Source organism: Schistocerca americana, chromosome 10 (assembly GCF_021461395.2).
Source record: "Schistocerca americana isolate TAMUIC-IGC-003095 chromosome 10, iqSchAmer2.1, whole genome shotgun sequence".
Lineage (NCBI taxonomy): Eukaryota > Metazoa > Arthropoda > Insecta > Orthoptera > Acrididae > Schistocerca > Schistocerca americana.
Window position 1 is genome coordinate 108,539,458 of NC_060128.1, and position 20,887 is coordinate 108,560,344.

At 40.0% G+C, this 20,887-nt stretch overlaps 1 protein-coding gene across 1 annotated transcript in view; it reads right to left on the reverse strand.

Annotated features, from left to right (window-relative positions):
* LOC124552429 (Y+L amino acid transporter 2) overlaps positions 1 to 20,887 on the reverse strand; it is a 74,695-nt gene that overhangs the window by 39,391 nt on the left and 14,417 nt on the right. The window contains exons 2-3 of the mRNA XM_047126702.1: positions 7,604 to 7,782; positions 5,161 to 5,383 (exon numbers count right to left, since the gene is read on the reverse strand). Of these exons, the coding sequence (XP_046982658.1) occupies positions 5,161 to 5,383; positions 7,604 to 7,760 (380 nt within the window). The 5' untranslated portion in view covers positions 7,761 to 7,782. The remainder of the gene's footprint in view (positions 1 to 5,160; positions 5,384 to 7,603; positions 7,783 to 20,887) is intronic.

The window sequence follows — 20,887 nt, forward strand, 5'->3', positions numbered from 1 at the left end:
CATCTGGTTTGAATCGATTGCTTATTTCGCTTTGATTGATAAGTGCCATTCTCTTTGTTAAAGGTGTTTACGTCACTCTAAGCTGAAAATGCATTGCTATACTGTGTCATGCATTGTCTGTCGCATTCTGATAATGAGTGTTTACGGCCTGTCACCGCTTGCGGCATGGCTTGCTTTTGTGCGCACTACCGTCGCTTTAAAAAAAAAAAAAAAAAAAAACGAGAGAGAGAGAGAGAGAGAGAGAGAGAGAGAGAGAGAGAGGAATCGTCTCATTAGTGAAACAGTGGCAAGAGACCTATTTGGTGTTACTTACACTGCTGCTTTTTTTGATAAAGATCAACAAGAACCAAATACTAGACTGCGTATGATAGAAGGTGTTCTGAACGAGAGTTTAGCGAAAATTTTTCTCTGTTTGAAAATCTTTGCAGGCGCCTCTTTAGTACATTACATTCTGCACAGAAATTAGAGTCATCTTAGATTTAAAAATTTAGTCAATTGCCGTGCTTCATTTCTGACTATCACTATTAGGCATAAGAATAATACAAATATAAACATGACATGATACGTATATTCTTCCGCGTTTGCTGTTGTCTCACTCTAGTTGTGTAGTTTATTACGCAGACAGGATTTAAATGAGATAGCAGCAAACATGAAACAATACATGGCAAAATGTTTATATTTGTATTATTCTTATGGTGAAGAGAATACTACATGTGATTCACAGTTCCTATTACCAACCATCTCTTCTCACAGGTAGGAAAAAATTCAGAACGTAGAGTTGGCATTATTGGCAAACATCCCAAACAGTCTTGCCAGTCGGATTTTCATAGTACATTGAAATGCTGCTACATTCTAAGACGAACAATACGGAATTTGTATTTACTTCATTGGATAATGTATGAAAATGCAGTGGTCAAAACTCGGGGCGAAGAAAAAAAAACTCGTCTTCCACCTTTTTTTCTTTCATTTATTTACTGACACAGAGGTTTTGGTGCCAGTATTTATCTTTGTGCCTGTAAAGCATGCCTGTGTAGAGCTACATATATTTGACACCAGAAGTTAGTTGTGGCGGCACCTACCAACATTTTTGAGAACTTCCGCTTGCTTTGCACTCGATTCTAAGTCGCAGGCGGTTTTTTGGATTACAAAAACCGGAAAAAAAGTGTGGCTTTGATTCAAGTAAATATGGTACTTAATTCAGTAGTTAATTAAGTAGTTGCCAATATTATTTCTCGCCCCTGTCAGTGTCTTCAAGTAACACAAAGGAACATATAATTCACAGACAGGGTAGGAAAATAATTAAGAATATCACAAAAGCATATAATCAGGAAGCATGAGTAGGATATTTTAAACATCCAGAGAAACAAAGTCATCTGTACACTTATAATTATGATGGCATATCTAAAACGACCATTACAAAAACTCAAGAAGAGGAAGACTCTGCAAGTCGATCTTCCTTTTGTACTCCCAGTAAAAAAAAAAAAGCATCACCAGTCTGAGTAGTAAAAACTTCACTGTGACAGTTCCAACAAGGATATGTTACGAGACTATGAAATTTCTACGTACAGGGCAAAGAGTCATTATGGCAGCAAGCTCCTGACAGCAACAAGGAAAAAAATTTCCACAAAATATTGAGGAGCATCAAGAACTTTCCATGTCCAGCAAAGAAATATTGTTTATTTGGAGGCATCTTGTGTTAACAGTAATAATATGATTGTTACCACTAACACTGTGTCCTCAGGCTTCCACTCGCTTATGCACATTGCAGGAGAGGATTTTTAGAACTAAAAAAGTCAGTGGAGATTATCACAGGGGGAAAATGGCACCCTCACAATATTCCATCAAAACTGATATGAATAACTTGATGCAAAGTAACAATGTAACTTTGGGGAGAAACGAAAATATAAACATTAACTGCAAAGTAACTTACGGTTCAGGCAATTTTGTTTACCGTGTGGTCAGTTATTCCAATAAACACATTTGCTGAATTGTATGAGATTGCCCTGTTACTAAGGCTACACATGGTTTCAAGAAAAAACAAATATACATTGCCCTGAGATAAAAACAAACTGGTTGGAACACATTTGCACTTTTGTACTAAACAATTGCTAAACGTAAGGAATACTCCCATGTGGTGATATGAACATGAGCAACTGGAGATGGGTTATTGTTGTGAGTGCATTATTTTGGAGCTCAGTGCATTCAAATGTGGGCAAACTGTGGTGCTTGTATGGTGGCTTCATCCATAAACAAGTAGCCAAAAAGCTTGATGTTTCAGAGACATCGTATCAAAAATTAATCCTGCAGAAAAATGTTGTCCACTAAGTTACAATGTGGATGAAAGCATGTGTCGAGTGACTGTGACAGATGATCATTGAATAGGATTTTGAAAACTGCAAGAGTCACTGAAGAACTGAATGTCTCACTCGGGAACAGTGCTGGAATTCCAAAGTCACTCATCAAGGATGTAAATGCCCATAATGGGAAAATGTCATGCCAAAGCCATAAATGTTAGACTGTGGAACAATTTAAGGATAAACTTGGTTGTATGAGTCTTGGTTCACAGTGTTTGCAACTTCTGACCAAGTTTACTAGTCAAGAGTGAAACACGGCAGGGTTCAGTGACCATGTGGACTGACATACTGCGGTATTGTGCGGACCCCATAGTTACTCTGCAAGTTTGTGTTACTGCCAACGATTATGTGATGATTCTGGGTGATTAGGCCCATCCTGCAGCACAATGTTTGTTTCTGCTGGTGATTTTCTCTTTCAATACAAAGATCCCCCACGCACACATCTCACATTGTCCAGGATTGTTTTTGTGGGTGCAAGGATGAACTGACACGCATCACTTAGCTACCACAGTGACTAGATCTCAATATTATTCTGCCTTTGTGGTGTACTTTGGAGACAAGTGGGTAATAGCTATCCACATTCACTGCAGTTACCTGAACTTTCCACTATTTTGCAGGAAGAATGATAAGAGAATCTCTCTAAAACCATAAAAGAAATGTACCTATTCATCTGAGACAACTTGAAGCTGTTTTGAATGCCAATGATTTCCCTACACCGTATTACATATGGTAATGTGTAGCGTTTATCGCATTTTCATATTTTTGTCTTCTTGAGGTCCGAGGATATTTCCTCTGCCTTTAACCCTCCACACCTGGTGGAATAGTTTTCCCATGCTGGCTCTCCCAAGAATATCAATAATTCTGAGGGAATGTCGTCTATTCCAGGGGCCTTGTTTTGACTTATGTCTTTCAGTGCGCTGTCGAATTTTCCTCACAGCATCTCATCATAATCATCTTTTCTCTTTCTACAAGATTGTCATTCCTTATGTAGCCCATCTATACATTCTTCCCATGTTTCAGGCTTCCCTTCTTTGCCATCTGAGCTCATGATATTCATATAGCTGCGTCTCTTTTTTCCAAAAGTCCCTCAGATGAACTTTATAGGAAAATTTATAGTTTTCCTTGTTATATATGCTTTTACAGCCTTCATCTGCTCTCTAGACATTGCTGCTACACCATTTTGCACTTTTTATCAATATCATTTTTTGAGACATTGTGATTCCCTTTCACCTGCTTCATTTGCTGCACTTCTATATTTTCTCTTTTCATCAATTGAATTCAGTATTTCCTGTGTTATCCAGGGACTTCTACTAGGTCTTTTTTTATACTATCCTCTGCTATCTTCCCTATTCAATATCTTACAGCGACCCTTTTGTTTTCTGTTGTATTCTCCCCTCCCCCTCCCCCACAACCCCTTTCAGTCAATCATTGCCTAATGCTCCCTCTGAAACCAACCACCAACTCCTTAATTTCCTACCCTTCTACAATTTATTCCATTTTAGTCCACAGTTCATAACCAATTAATTGTCAAAATCTATATGTGCCTCTGGAAGTGTCTTACAGTTTACTATCTGTGTTTGAAATCTCTATCTTACTACGATGTAATCAACCCGGAACCTTTGCACTGTCCTTACGTATCTTCCACATTATGATGTTTTTTCACAATTCTCAAATCAAGTATTAGTGATGATTAAATTATATTCTCACAAAATTCTACCTGGCAGCTTTCTCCCTCATTCTTTTCTCCCAGCCCGAGTTCTGCTACCACTTTTTTCTTCTCTTAATTTTTCTGTTAATGAATTTCAGTCCCCCATCACAAATTTTTGTCTTCCTTAACTATCTGAATAACTTCTTTCACCTCATCACGTTTCTTCAATCTCTTCATCATCTGTGGAGTTAGTTGGCGTACAAACATTTACTACTGTTTTGGGTGTGGGCTTTGTGTCTACCTTGGCTACAAAAATGCACTCATTATGCTGTTCAGAGTAGCTTACTCATGTTCCTATTTTCTTATTCATTATTAAACTTACTCATGCATTACCACTACATAATTTTGTATTTATAGCCCTGTATTCACGTGACCAGAAATCCTGTTCCTCCTGCCATTGAACTTCACTAACTCTCACGATATCTAACTTTAACCTGCCTATTTCTATTTTTAAATTTTCTAACCTACGTGCACAGTTACGGGATCTAACATACCACATTCCGATCCACAGAACACCAGTTTTGTTTCTCGTGATAATGACATGCTCCTGTTTGGTTCCTGCCTGAAGATCCGAATGGGGGACTATTTCATTTCCGGAATATTTTACCAAAGGCAATGCCATCATCATTTAACAATACAACAGAGATGAATGTCCTCGGGAAAAATTACGGCTGTAGTTTCCCTTTGCTCTCAGCCATTCAGCACCTGCACAGGAAGGCCACATTAGCTCATGTTATAAGGCCTGATCAATCGATTGTCCAGACTGTTGCCTCTGCGACCTCTGACTCAATCGTGGTTGTACAGACAGTACGGGGTTTGGGGGTCAACATGGGGGGGAGGGGGGGGGGGGGGGTGGCTGTTGACAACTTAATGGCCTGCTATTTGGAAAGGGGTGCATTTGACATTTTTCGTTGTTTCTAGTGTTTCTGCATCTACACCTGTAAATTTCTCTAGTAGCTATTGCTTTTTCCTTCTTGCTAACTCATTACACATAGTGTTGCTGGAACTAACTTAAAATGCTAGTAAACGGGCACACAAATTTTATCATCAATATTATTACTTACACTAAAATGTCAACTGGTCAATAACTTCACTTACACAAAAATTAAAATTGCATCCCACAGATACAAGAACGCAGGCAGTGGGCCAAATGCTTCATGAATATAAGCATAATCGCCGCCAGACTTGGGGATAGATGTCCCGAGTTCTGCGTAGCAGAGAGCTCCGATCATTGACAGGAGACCACACAGGGTCCAGACGATCAGTGAGCCGCCAACAGAGCCCATGTCTTGGATCACACCCTTCGGGGAGATGAAGATTCCTGCACAGAATGCCACACACACAATTATTGGAGACTTGCACCCTTACAGACTAGACTGATCCAATAACAGCATATTTATAGTGTTAAACAAGTGGGAACATTGTACACAGCAAGCGAAGAAACTAATACAAGTTACCAACCATTTCCCAACATGTAGCATCTATTACGTGGAAGACAAAAACCTGAAAACAGTACTGAGTATTTACTATTCCACAGAAAACAGAATTTCACAGATGGACAGGTAGTGGAAAGAAATGTAAAGACTTTTTTTACTACTGTAGACAAGCTTCAAAGCATTTCAGTGAGAATTATGTTCTCAAAGAGAGAGAGAGAGAGAGAGAGAGAGAGAGAGAGAGAGAGAGAGAGAGAGAGAGAGAGAGATAATGTTCAAGAACAGAAGCAGTCACTACTTCCCTACTTTTTTCAATGCTAGTATAGAGAAATACAGCCACCAAAGCATAGTAAATGTTTGCATTTTTACGAGCACTTGGCGTAGAGGGAGTAGAGAGTACGTTGGCTATTATTTGCACATATGGTGTGGTAGCGGAACACACAATGGTAATGGTGGGGGCTCCAGCCTAAACTACCACCGCGCAGCACAGGAGGTGTGGTCTGGAAGGTGAAGCTTACACACACTCTCTTAACTTTGAAGCTACAGCTAGCAAGTCTGCAAATTATTGTATTAACAAGTAATGTCAGTACAACCAATAATTAGACAAATGTACAGATTCATTGTCAACAGTTTCTCACTAGGGTACCAAAAAGAAACAATCTCACGAAGAAAGGATCAATCATTGCCGAACATGTCCGACTGTGTGCTGACAGAACTGAACCTTGTAAAACAAAAAGTCGGTAAAAATAAAGCTTAGAAGACAATGTTCCTTATCAACAATACTAAATAAAACAAGTTTCATATGGAAACTGTGTGTTAGTCCTCTGACAACATGTTTCACAATATTATCTACAAATAAAATTTTACTCTACTTCCTCTGTGTCCTTCCGAAGTAGTAAAGCCTTAGGAAGTACAGTGTGCTTATAATTAAACTTTCACTATTTCAGGCAATGCACACAAAAAACTATTTCCTGTGCAGATACCAGGCTTTACAGGAATGATGCTCAGACTGCACACTGTAGGTTTTGCGTTGTCCGTAGTGTTAGTGTCACGACCCGCCTTCAGGTGCTGGTACCGGTGAGGCAATCACTTTATTTGCGAGAGAAACAGGAGTGAAATGACAAGTAGTGGTATAGGGTACCCTTCAACACACGCTATACAGTGGCTTGCGGATTATCTATGTAGATGTAGTTATATGTGGCATAAAAGAATGTGATGAGCACAATATGTAATGGTCAACATAACAAATGTGCCCGATAATGGCTAATAGCCAAAATTAGATAATAGCACGATTTTAATAAATCACAATACAGCCTACAACAGACAATGTATTCTTTTATTAATTTACTAAACACTTCTCTTGGCCTACAAAATTCTCAGTGTTCAAAAGTACAGTTCCACCTAAGACACTATTAACACACGAGCCATAACTTGTCTATGTCATCTTCTCGATCAGAGGTCAGAAACTGGAGAGAATGTTCCTCTGCTCGGCTGTCTCTCCGCCACATCGGTGGCACTGTGAGCGAGAGTGTAGCTCCACCGGTGCCTGTCGTTCATTGGTGCAGATTGCAGTAAGACCTCCGAAACATCTGTGATAGCGACACGAGTTGCCGACTTTAGTACTGAACCATGGTCTTTGGGCAGTACCACACATTTCGTCAACAAACAGTTTGACTCCACTAAGACTATCAGATGATGATGATAGTTGGTTTGTGGGGCGCTCAACTGCGCCGTTATCAGCGCCCGTACTAATTCCCAACCACAAACACCCAGTCATCTCGAGGCAGGTGAAAACCCCGACCACGCCGGGAATCAAACCCGGGACCCCGGGCTTGGGAAGCGTGAACGTGACCACGAGACCACAAGCTGTGGACTCCATTTCAGACTATCAGACTTCCTCAAGTTTTCCCTGACATTTCCAGTAAATCCAATTTCTCTGAGGATACCTTATTTCCCAGGCATTGCTTGACAAGTTTCCACACCATTTAAATATTCCTATTGGCAGTACTCAGAGAATCTCACCTGCTGAAGATCAGTGCTGTCTCCTCTCAATTTAAAAATTACCTGCAGTGATAACAGAGATATGACTGTTGAAAATATGACCTTACCCGAACCAAAAATGATTCCCAGGATGATGGCGACTCCCTCGAGGAGGCCCAGCTGCTTCTTGAGGTGGACGTTTTCGTGGACTTCCAGCTTCTGCCCGCCGACAGGTGTCGTGGCACCCACCTCCACGGGGGAGTTCAGCATTGGCGTGGTAGTCATCTTCCCTCACTGGATGCGTTTTCTGCACACAATTTTAAACATCCATGTAACTTTTGTAGACGTATAGTGCTACAAAGCAATTATTTTGATTGCACCATTACACAGAAATGCAACATGGGCAGTGCATACAAGAACAGGTGGTTTGAAAATGTGCTTCTGCAGAACAGTGCTGATGATGTGGTGGGTATATCAGACAAATAATGACGAGGTCCGTATTTGCCGCTTTGTTGGCAGAGAGCATGTGTAAACTGACTAAATTTATCTACTAAATATATCAACAATGTAGGAAAAGACAGATGGTACTTACTGTCAAGAAGACAACAGTAAGTTGCAGACAGGAAAAATTAAAAGACACTTACATAAATGTTTCATCCACAATCTTCACCAGCAAAGGAGAAACAGAGCACTGTTCATACACACAAGCAAACAAACCTCATGCATACATGACTGCCAACATCAGCATCTTGGGCCCAAGATGCTGGAGTCACTGAGTAAAATAAAATTAACAGTGCCATCTATCACTTCTTTGGTGTGTTACGAATCTAACAGTGCCAGCTATCAGTTCTTTGGTGTACTACACCATCATGATTTAACATCGGAACTACTTAGCTGAACAGACGATTTTAGACAAAATTTTTATTACAATATCTTTTCTTTCTGTGATCCGATTTTTATTTAATACACCATATATGTTGCCCCAAGCTACACTATAGTTACCTGCAAAAACCTCACGAAAATTCATCTAGTAGTTTTGGAGATTAGCGAGTTCAAACAGAGAGACAGAGACAATGGTATTACATTTTTATTATTGATAGATGAGGATAATATATCAGCTAGAGTGTAATAATGGGCCACCACCCTCTTGAAATTTTGGCTATGGTGAGTGACTGGATCTATAGTGTAGCCCAAAATCCAGGTTCGATCAGAAGATGGTAATATGATTGTGAGTTGATGAAGTCAAAAAATGTGTATGCGGGGAGGGGGGGAAGGTCATAGTAACAGAACAATGTGTAGTGTAGCCTAATGAACAAGCAGCCACCTACATCTGCATAGATACTTTGGAAACCAAACTGAAGTGCCTGCAGAGTGTTCATCGGACCACCTTCACAATAATTCTCTATTAACGCACTCTCAAACAGCATGAGGGAAAAGTGAACACCTATATCTTTCTGTGCAAGGTCTGAATTCCCTTATTTTATTGTGATGATCATTTCTGCCTACATTGGCTGGAGTCAACAAAAGATTTTAGCATTCGCAGAAGAAAGTTGCTGATTTTAACTTTGTGAGAAGATCCTGCCACAACAAAAAAACGCCTTTGTTTTAATGATGTCCACCCCAAATCCTACATCATATCTGTGACACACTGTCCTATTTCTCGATAATACAGAATGTGCTGCCCTTCTTTGAAGTATCCTGATGTACTCTATTAACCCTATCTGTTAATGATTCTACACCACGCAGCAGTACTCCACAAGAGGACAGTCTCTTTAGTAGATCTGTTGCATCTTCTAAGTGTTCCGCCAATAAAATGCAGTCTTCAGTTCGTCTTCCCCATTACATTTTTCTGTGTGTTCTTTCGAATTTAAGTTGTTCGTAATTGTCATTCCTAGGTATTTAGTTGCATTTACAGCTTTTACATTTGACTGATTTATTGTGTAAGCAAAGTTTAATGGATACCTTTTAGCACTCATGTGGATGACCTCACACTTTTTTTTTATTTAGAGTCAACTGCCAATTTTCACATCATACAGGTATCTTTTGAAATTGGTTCTGATCTTCTGATGACTTTACTAGACAAACAACAGCATTATCTGCAAAAACCTAAGACAGCTGCTCAGATTGTCTTCTAAATCATTTATATACATAATGGACTGCGTAGCACTTACAACACTACCTTGGAGAACACCAGAAATCACTTCTCATTTACTCAGTGACTTTCAGTCAGTTACTACAAACTGTGACCTCTCTGAGTGGAAATCATGAATCCAGTCACATAACTGACACAATATTCCATAAGCAAGCAATTTGTCTATAACTTGCTTATGAAGCATTGTGTCAAAAGCATTCTGAAAATCTAGAAATACAGAATAAATTTGAAATCCCTTATCAATAGCACTTAAAATTTCATGTGAGTAAAGAGCTAGTTGTGTTTCACAAGAATGATGTTTTCTAGATCTATGTTGAGTGTGTGTCAAGTGATCGTTCCTACAAGGTAACTCATAATGCTCGAACACAGTATACCCTGCTGCACATAGATGTTAATGATATGGGCCTGCAATTTAGTGGATTACTCCTACTACCTTTCTTGAATGTTGGTGTGATCTGTGCCTTTGGGTACGGATCTTTCATTCAGTGAGCAGTTATATATGGTAAGTAGGAGCTATTGCATGACCATACTCTGAAAGGAACCTAATTGATGTACAGTCTGGACCAGAGGACTTGCTTTTATTAAGTCATTTAAGTTGCTTCACCACACCGAGAATAACTACTTCTAAATTACTCATGTTGGCAGCTGTTCTTGATTCAAATTCCAGAATATTTACTTTGTCATCTATGGCAAAGGAATTTCGTAAGGCCGTATTTAGTAACTCTGCTTTAGCAGCACTGTCATCGATAGTATTTCCATTGCTATCGCACAGAGAAGGCATAGTTGTGTCACGTCACTAGCACATTTCACATACAACCAGAATCTCTCTGGATTTTCTGCCAGGTTTTGAGACAAAGTTTCATTGTGGAAACTATTATAAGCATGAAACTTCCTGGCAGATTAAAATTCACATTGAAGTCCGCACTAAATTTTGAGCTTCTGTAAAAGATCACCAAACTTGGAGATTTTATATTTGTTTGAATTTTGCATGCTGTCTTTGTTGATTCTACAATAGTGTTCTGACCTGTTGTACGTATCATGGCGTATCAGCCCCAACATTCATTACTTTATTTAGTATAAATCTCTCAATACTAACAATACTATTTCTTTGAATTTAAACCACATTTGGTCTACATTTAAGAGTACATTCTTAATTTCTTGGGAGTGGAGATTGTCTTTCAGGAAGGCAACAAGTAAATTTATATCTGCTGTTTTGAATAAATATATTTTTCATTTATTCTTGGTGGATTGGGAGCCAGGGCATTCAGCCTCGCTACGATAACCCTGTGTTCACTAATCTTTGTTTCCATTTTCATGCTTGTGATTAGCTAAGAATTATTTGTTGCTAAGAGATCAATTGTTTTCACAACCGTTTACTATTCGAGTGGGCTCATGAACTAACAGCAAGAAATAATTTTCAGAGAATGTGTTCAGCACAATTTCTGATGATGCTTACGTGTACCTCCAGATTTAAACATGTATTTTCGCCATCGTATCGAGGGTAAATTGAAGTCACCACCAACTACGACTGTATGAGTTGGGTAGGTATCCGAAGATAGACAAGTTTTCTTTGAACCTTTCAGCAATTGTGGCATCTAAGTTGGGAGGTTGGTAAAAGGAGCCAATTATTATTTTACCCCAGTTGCCAAGAATGACCTCTACCCACACTAACTCTCAGGAATTATCTATTTCAATTTCACTACAAGTTAAACCACTTCTAACAGCAACAACACACCACCATCAGCTGTATTTAGCCTATCCTTTCTGAATACCATTAGGTCCTTTACAAAAATTTCAGCTGAAATTATCCCCAGCTTTAGCCAGCTTCCAGTGCCTATAAAGATTTGAGTGTCAGTGCTTTCTATTAAGACTTGGAGCTCTGGTACTTTCCCAACACAGCTACCACAATTTACAACTATTATACCAATGGTTCCTAGAGCAATGTTCTTACTGTATTTGATCTCCACGCTTTGAGAATGAAGCCCTTTTTGTGTTTCCCCACAACCTTCTAACCTTAAAAAACACCCAGTCCACGTCACAGTCTCCACTACCTGTGTAGCTGCCTCCTGAGTGTAATGGACTCCTGACCTATTTAGCGGAACCCAAAATCCCACCATCCTACGATGCAAGTTGAGAAATCTACAGCCTACACGGTCACAGAACTGTCTAAGCCTCTGATTCAGGCCCTCCCCTAGGCTCTGTCCACAACTGGTCCTGTTTACCACATTGAAAATGGTGAACTTTGCTTTCATCTCGCACCTTTACGTCGTCTGATAGCTGCTCGAAACCAAAGGTAATCTCTTCTGATGCAAAGCAACACACATCATTCATACTGACATGAGCCACCCCTATAGTTGGCTGCACCTTGTGCTCTTCATGGCATCCTGAAGGACCCATTACATATCTGCTATGACTCCAACCAGTATGTACATGGAGTGCACAATGGCTTCCTTCCCCTCCTTGGAAGCCATGGTCTAAGAGCCCCTTAATGCCTATGTATATGGTAAATCATCCTCCTTACAAAAAGGAGGATGATTTACCATATACATAGGCATCCCTATCAAGCACAGGCTCTGCTGTACTCAAGTTTTGGCAAATATATTTTATTTCTTTAGGGACAGATGTCATTCCTGTCATCACAGTAACAGGGAAGTCTTGTGTGGCACCTGTCTCTGAATTGTGTAAGTTTTGTTTTGTGTGTGATCGTATTTTAACCATTTGTGTACCATATTGTCTAGGTATAAAATGGTGACCAGCTTCAAATCCACATGCAGGCTGGCAAGTGCCCGAGTCACAGTGATTAACAGTCATTCGATCCAGGTCTACCTCACCTACTCAGTGTGGATCCGATCCAGGTCTACCTCACCTACTCAGTGTGGATCCGATCCAGGTCTACCTCACCTACTCAGTGTGGATCCAATCCAGCTCTACCTCACCTTACCAGGTCACAAGCTAGCAGGCTATCCATTATGCTATTATGTACATAGGCAAAATAATGTAAACAGCAGTAGTAATGGGATGGTTGTGTATGACGATCAACAACATAGGTGAGGCACATGTCGCACTGGATCGTGCCTGTTCAGTACAGACTAGGCATCAGTGCAGGTTGTTTACGAATAGTACACGCTTCATATTTGCATTCAGAGGCAGAGGTCCACGTGCAATTAAAGACCTAACACAATTCCAATGAGGGCAGATTGTGGAGCTAACACGAATTGTGTCAAAACAACATAAAACTATAGCGGCTTAAGTGACTGCAGAGCTCAACAGCCATCTTCGAGACCCCATACTATCGACACTGTCCGCTGAGAACTCCATAAAGTGAAGAATATTCGTGGAGGAGCTGCTGTACCGAAACCATTAGTGACGACAACCAATGCAAAGAAGTGTAAAACATGTGTTGGGAGCATAAAACCTGGACAGCCGATCAGTGGATTTTCTAACATGGGGCTGGGTTTACGTCTGGAGAACGCGAAAAGAAGCCTACAATCCAGATTGCTTGATTCCAATGGTTAAGCATGGAGATGGAGGTGTGGGCAGCCATATCAGGGTATTCTGCTGGTCCCACCATTACTCTCAAAGGCCATGTTAAAGCCAACACTTACGTGAACATTTTAGGTGATCAGTTTCAATCCATGACTCGAATGTTGTTCCCAACAATGATGCCATATTTCCGGACGATAATGCACCCATTCACACAGCCAGGACAGTAAAATCATGGTATGACAAGCAAGCAACTGAACTGTAGTATATTCCCTGGCCAGCACAGTCCCCAGACTTGGAACATTACTGAACACTTGTGGGCGGCATTGGAGCACAGACTCCAGAGCAGATTTCTGCCATCCTCGTCACTACAGGAGTTAGAAGAGGTTCTGATCGAAGAGTGACATAACATTCCACTGAAGACTATACAATAATTATACAGGGTGATTCAAAAAGAATACCACAACTTTAGGAATTTAAAACTCTGCAACGACAAAAGGCAGAGCTAAGCACTATCTGTCGGCGAATTAAGGGAGCTATAAAGTTTCACTTAGTTGTACATTTGTTCGCTTGAGGCGCTGTTGACTAGGCGTCAGCGTCAGTTGATGCTAAGATGGCGACCGCTCAACAGAAAGCTTTTTGTGTTATTGAGTACGGCAGAAGTGAATCGATGACAGTTGTTCAGTGTGCATTTCGAACGAAGTATGGTGTTAAACCTCCTGATAGGTGGTGTATTAAACGTTGGTATAAACAGTTTACAGAGAATGGGTGTTTGTGCAAAGGGAAAAGTTCTGGACGGCCGAGAACGAGTGATGAAAATGTAGCACGCATCCAGCAAGCATTTGTTCGCAGCCCAGGAAAATCGACTCGCAGAGCTAGCAGAGAGCTGCAAATTCCACAATCAACTGTATGGAGAGTCCTACGAAAAAGGTTAGTTATGAAACCTTATCGCCTGAAATTGGTTCAAGCACTGTCTGGAGCCCGTGACAGAGCACTTCATCACTGGCCTCCAAGAAGCCCTGATCTTACCCCCTGCGATTTTTTCTTATGGGGGTATGTTAAGGATTTGGTGTTTCGGCCACCTCTCCCAGCCACCATGGATGATTTGAAACGAGAAATAACAGCAGCTATCCAAACTGTTACGCCTGATATGCTACAGAGAGTGTGGAACGAGTTGGAGTATCCGGTTGATATTGCTCGAGTGTCTGGAGGGGGCCATATTGAACATCTCTGAACTTGTCTTTGAGTGAAAAAAAAAAAAACCTTTTTAAATACTCTTTGTAATGATGTATAACAGAAGGTTATATTATGTTTCTTTCATTAAATACACATTTTTAAAGTTGTGGTATTCTTTTTGAATCACCCTGTATGCCAGTATTCCAAGAAGAATCGCAGCTGTGTTACAGGCAAATGAGGGTCCAACCCCTTATTCATAAGCCACTCCCAAGTACAGGTGTTCATATTACTTTGCATATCACCTATATATCGGGCATAAACTACAAAAAGTAAGGGAGCACACTATGTAACTTTTACCAATATCTCTATCACCAAATGGATTTACTTAAATTAACAAGAGGGCGACAATTTGCATATATGAGATTATATGACTTTGGCAGAAAGAGAGAGGGAGAGAGGGAGAGAGAGAGAGAGAGAGAGAGAGAGAGAGAGAGGGGGGGGGGGGGGGCACTGATATGCTATGCTCATTAATAGATGCATGTTCAAAAGACTAATGGAGCTTTTAGAATGACTGCAGAACAGTTCCCATTTGTGATTTTAGGTACTTTCTCGTATAGAAAGTGCCTGAAGGTCTAGATTTTGGCACATTTGGTGTCATTAATGAAGTTGTAATGCCACAGAATACAAGTGTGTCAATCAGTTTTATTTTAAACTTTACACTTTTTAATTGTAGACTTGTGTATTATTGTGATAAAACAATATTCCTTATTAGTTCAGAGATTTGTTTTCTGTTTTCTTATTTGTCTGAGGTAATCCTCGGGCAATGTTTGGCAGTTGGAGCTTGGCAGTAGATGTCCCTACGTCACACCAGGTGCTGCACGGAGCTACCAATGCTGCGCCAATAGCCAAGGAACCCTCTACGTATTGCCCACATAGGGATCGTGAGGAGAAGATTAGATTAGTCACAGCATTTGAGAGCCATTTAAAGAATCATTCTTCCCACTCCCCACATGTGGTGGAATGAGAAGTAGTCTTAATACCCTCTGTACAATGGGATATACCCCATGCCACGCATTCTACAATGGTTGGCAGAGAACAGATGAAGGTATACAATAAACTGTAGAAGTCTTCAACAAAAACTTGAGACAAGAAGGCACACAGTGGTGTTGAAACTATTATTTAATATGAGTTACTGTGAACTTAGCACACAGCTAACAATCATTCACGATTTTCTAAAATTATTCTGAAGAAAAGATAAATTATTAAGTAATCTTTTACGAAGATAGCCGTGTGAAGAATTTAGTATGTTTTCATCATCACAAACTCTTTAAAGTCCAGTTAGTACAATGGGGAACAGATACCTGACAGAGTGTCTAGAATTCATCTGATAAGGATCAATGGGTTTTCAGCATCTTTGCAAACAGTATAAATTAACACTGAAGCTACAGAAACAACTGGCAAGATTACGTATTTAGGAATATGAAGGCAATGATTACATGGACATTAAGAGGAAGAACCAGAAGAGTAAAAACTAGCTGGAAGAAGAAAGGAAGATTTGCCTTTAGTGTCCCGTTGACATCGATGTCATTATAGACGGAGCACACACTCAAGAGTGTTTCAAGAATAGGGAGCCAAATTGGCTGCACCCTTTCAGAGCAACCGTTCTGATTTTTTGCATGGAGCAATTTAGGGCAACTGTGGAAAGCCTAAATCGGGATGGTCAGATGCAGCTTTGAACTGGTGTCCTCCTGAATCCGAGTCCAGTGTGCTTATCACTGCAGCGCCTCCCTCCTCAGTAAAGTGCTTCTGGTAAAATAAATATAGATTTTCGAAATTAAAAATTTGATGTATTTGAAGAGAAAAGTTTATAATCAATGTGTATTAAGGGGACCCGAACGTTGTGGCATGCAGTTTTTACTAGTATTCTGAAACGAAATTTCAATCAAATAATTAGTATATAGTTACCTCTATGTGAAAAAATTTAAAAACTGAAATAAATAGTGGATGAGTATTAATTTTTATCTTACATAATGAATTAAGTGTAATTTTTATTTTATGTACACTGTATTTCCACACTATCCAAAATAAAATGTCAAAACAAATTTTATAGTTTTAATTATTAACCTGTTGACATAGTACACCATGAACATTTGCCAATCTCTTGTTTAGTGTATTTTGAAAAACATGTTTTTAGAAGTCAATTTTTTCTCCTGATAATTTAAGAACATATGACATGCACCACTTAAAATATTTAATGCACTGTTGAATAATGTGGTTCACTGTGTAGGCAAGCATAATATTATCATTCATTCAAAATTTTGTTCTTGTTGCTTCAATTTCGGATGAGATAATTATAACTAAGTACGCAAAAATACTGATTACAGCAACTTGAAACTTAAGATTTGCATGTCAATTGCTTCTCAACAATAACATGTCAAAATATTCCAGCTCCATAACCTTCATTCTGGGTGTTCTTTTCTTTGTCATGCTTTCAGCAGCTTTTTCAGCTTCAGTGACACACTGGCTGTCCACTCGTAGCAGCCCACTTTTCTTGTTGCCCCAGTTTTCTACATCTGCATCGATACTCCATAAGCCTCTGTACAGAGCGTGGCAGAGGGTACTCTGTATCACTAGTAGTCATCTCCTTTCCTATTCCACTTACAAATAAAACAAGTGAAAAATGCTGTCTATGCGCCTCCATATGAGCCCTAATTTTTTGTATCTTATCTTCTCAGCCCTTTCATGTGATGTACATTGGCAGCAGTCAGCTTCTCTAAATTTTCCCAGTAGTGTTCCTTGAAAAGAATATCACCTTCCCTCCAGGTATTCCCATTTGAGATCCCAAAGCATCTCTCTAACACTTACGTGCTGTTCAAACCTACCAGTCACAAATCTAGCAGCGCACTTCTGAATCTCTTCGTTGTCCTCCTTCAATCCGACCTGGTACGGATCTCAAAGACTTGAGTAGTATTCAAGAATAGATCGCCGTCTTCTTTACTGATGAACCACACTTTCCTAAAATTCTCCCAATAAATCAAAGTCGACCAATCGTCTTCCCTATCATAGTTCTCACATGCTTTGCAACATTACACTGAGATATTTAAATTATATGATTGTGTCAAGTAGAACACTAGTAATACTGTAACCGAACATTAGAGGTTTATTCTTCCTACTCATTTGCATTAACCCTTTTTTCCTCATTCAGGGCTATCTGCCATTCATCACACCTACTAGAAACTTTGTCTAAGTCATCTTTTATCTTCCTACTCACTCAACAACAACACCTTGCCATACACCACTGCATCATCAGCAAACAACCACAGATTTAAGTCCAGTTTGTCTGCCAAACCATTTATGTACATACATAACAACAGCAGTCCTATCACACTTCCCTAGGGCACTCCTGAGAATTCCCTTTGTCTCTAATGAACACTCATTAAGGACAACATACTATTACTTATAAAGCCTTCGCATCATTCACATACATGTGAACTTATTCAATATGCTTGTTCCTTTGTTAACAGCCTACAATGGGGCACCGTGTCAAATGCTTTCCGGAGATCTAGAAATATGGAACCTGCCTGTTGCCCTTTTTCCAACAGTTCGCAGGATATCGCGTGAGAAAATGGCAAGCTAAGTTTTGCATGAGCAATGCTTTCTAAAACCGTGCTGATGCTGTCTGCTCACGGTCTTTAATCTGGTTGTTACTCCATCATTAAAACATATTACAGTGTCCACAATACCAATCTGAAAAGCTGACACACACACACAAAAACAGTTTTTGGCAAGTACGAGGGGTGTTTGAAAAGAACGTGCAAAGTCCCAGAGATGGCACCACCATTGCGTACTGAGGTCATGTTTAGTTAGTAGCATCTCTGGAAAGAATGCACACAAAGTTTCAGCCATATTGGTCTATTTCTTTATGTTTGGCACTTGTGTCAATCAAGAAAGTCGAGTGACTGTCATGAAATGGACGAAAATGAATTTCGTGTGGTGATTAAACATTGCTTTATGAAGGGCAAAAATGCCTCAGGAGACTAAAGAGAAGCTAGATAAACATTAGGTGACTCTGCACTTTCGATTAGAACAGTGTATATCTGGTTTCAAAATTTTCGGAGTGGCCATATGGGCACAAGTGATGCTGAATGTTCTGGACACCCTGTGGAGGTTACGACTCCAGAAATCATTGATAAAATCCATGATATGGTGATGGATGACAGAAGAGTTAAGGTGCGTGAGATTGCTAGTGCTATGGGCATCTTGAATGGACGGGTACATAATATTTTGCATAAATATTTGGACATGCGAAAGCTACCCAAAAGATGGGTTCTGTGATTGCTCACGCTTGACCAAAAATGTAATTGTGTGAAGTGTTGCAAGGATGGTTTGCAGCTGTTCAGGAAGAATCCGCAGGACTTTAAGTGTCGTTTCATCACTGTGGATGAAACATGGATACATTACTATACTCCTGGGACCAAACAATAATCTAAACAATGGGTTACCAAGGGAGAATCTCCACCAAAAAAGGCGAAGACCATTCCTTCGACCGGAAGGGTTACAGCGACTGTCTTTTGGGATTCGCAAGGGATAATCCTCAACGACTATCTGGAAAATGGTAATATTATTCATCGTTATTGGACCGTTTGAAGCTGCCAGAAAAATGCGAGCAATTGTACCGCTAAACAGTCCTTTACCATCACGACAATGCACCAGCACACACCTCAGCAGTTGTGGTCGAAAAATTAATGGAAATAGGATTCCAACTCATTTCACATCCCCCCTATTCCCCAGACTTCCTCGGACCACTCTTTGTTTCCCAATTTGAAGAAATGGCTGGTGGGACAAAGATTTTATTCAAACGAGGTGGTGATTGCAGCAACTAATAGATTTTTTGCAGGCTTGGACAATTCCTATTATTCAGAAGGGATCAACAAATTAAAACAGCATTGGACGAAGTGTATAAGTCTAAAATGAGACTATGTCGAAAAATAAAAAAAGTTTACCCCAAACATGTAAGTAGTTTTTTGTTTTTGCACGGACTTTTCAAAGGTCCCTTGCATTCCCAAAAGCGATCTACTCAAACCGACACAAAGGCCGCTTGCATTAAGTCCCTGCTCACAGTATAGTCAGTATGTTCGAGGATGTTACACAAAACAGTTGCAATGGAAATAGCGGCATCAAAATTAAATAATGAGACGTTGCAGGCATGGTTTTGTGTTTGACAGTAGAGTGACAGCTACGCATTCACACACCGCATCTACTTTAGAACAGCATTTAAACATGAAAATGATAATGTACTGAACATAAAGTATATACTTTTAGAATCAAAAAGAATCACAGAATTTTATTAAGGAATAGAAAAAAATTAATTTTTTGGGCTCTCATGACGTCCAGGTCACCCACCATAACAGCTTAGACTTACAGCTTACAGCAGTGAGGCATTAACGAGAGAGAGAGAGAGAGAGAGAGAGAGAGAGAGAGAGAAGAAAGAAATGGATCAAAGAACATATGTGAGGAGGAGATGTAATTATGGCTGCAATTAAAATGAAATGGAGGAGAGGAGTGTGGTAGCCAGGCCAGTGGTTATGCTGCTGCTTCCACACACTGATGGGACTACAGGTGGGTCCACACGATGCCTCTTTTGTGTTCAACTTTGCGCACGATCATAAATTTCCAACAGTGCACGCCCATTTATGCACGTGTGATCTCCTGGAAATGGAGACCCTGTGTAAAGCGCACTGCTTCCCAACTTCGGTGGGAATCTCTACAGTTTGTAGCAGAAGACAGACAGCAGGATCCGTGTGTGTTTTATAGTACAATGCAGTTGAAGTTATGCCATGAAGTGATTTATGTCTGTCGAATCCAAAGGATACACACAAATTTGTAAATCAGTACAAAGAAACATCATATGGAATGTTGTTCCGATGGAAGAGAAATTTTAGATGTGGTGCCTTGAGCATCAAGTAGTAGATAAAGAACCTCCATTCATTTTACTGTAAAGAATAAGGTTCTATTGTTTTGTTTTGCCTTAGGGCGCAAAGACAACTAGGGTCATACGTGCCCTGTCTGAACTGTAGAACACAAAGACAAAGAGAGGAGTTAAAAACCAACTACATGTTAATCCCAATCGACGGAAGAGAAGAAAGCTAAAAACAGGGACGTCAAGAGAGGTCTCTAAAACATGCCACAGAGAACCAGAGGTCATGTAGTAAAAATTAAATGGCCTGCGCTATATTGCTACGATGGATAAAAAGTAAAACACAGATGACAGTTCGCACATTATACGCTAAAACGGCTGATACCTCAGACAGCAAACACAACTGATAACAAAAAGGGACATTTTGCCAGGAAATGGCGGACTGTCACAGGCTGAGCACAATGAGTAAAAAGTGGTGGGGGAGCACCACTTAACAAATGGTGATGGCTATAAAGACAGTGCCCAAAACACAACCTGTCTAAAATAATCTCCTCATGGTGAGAGAATGTCGTCCGAGCTGCTGAGAGTGGCTTAATAACACGGAGTTTGTTCCCACGAAGGGAGGATCAGTGGTGATCCCAAAGTGACACCACTTGCTGACAGATGGCAACACAGATCGTCAGA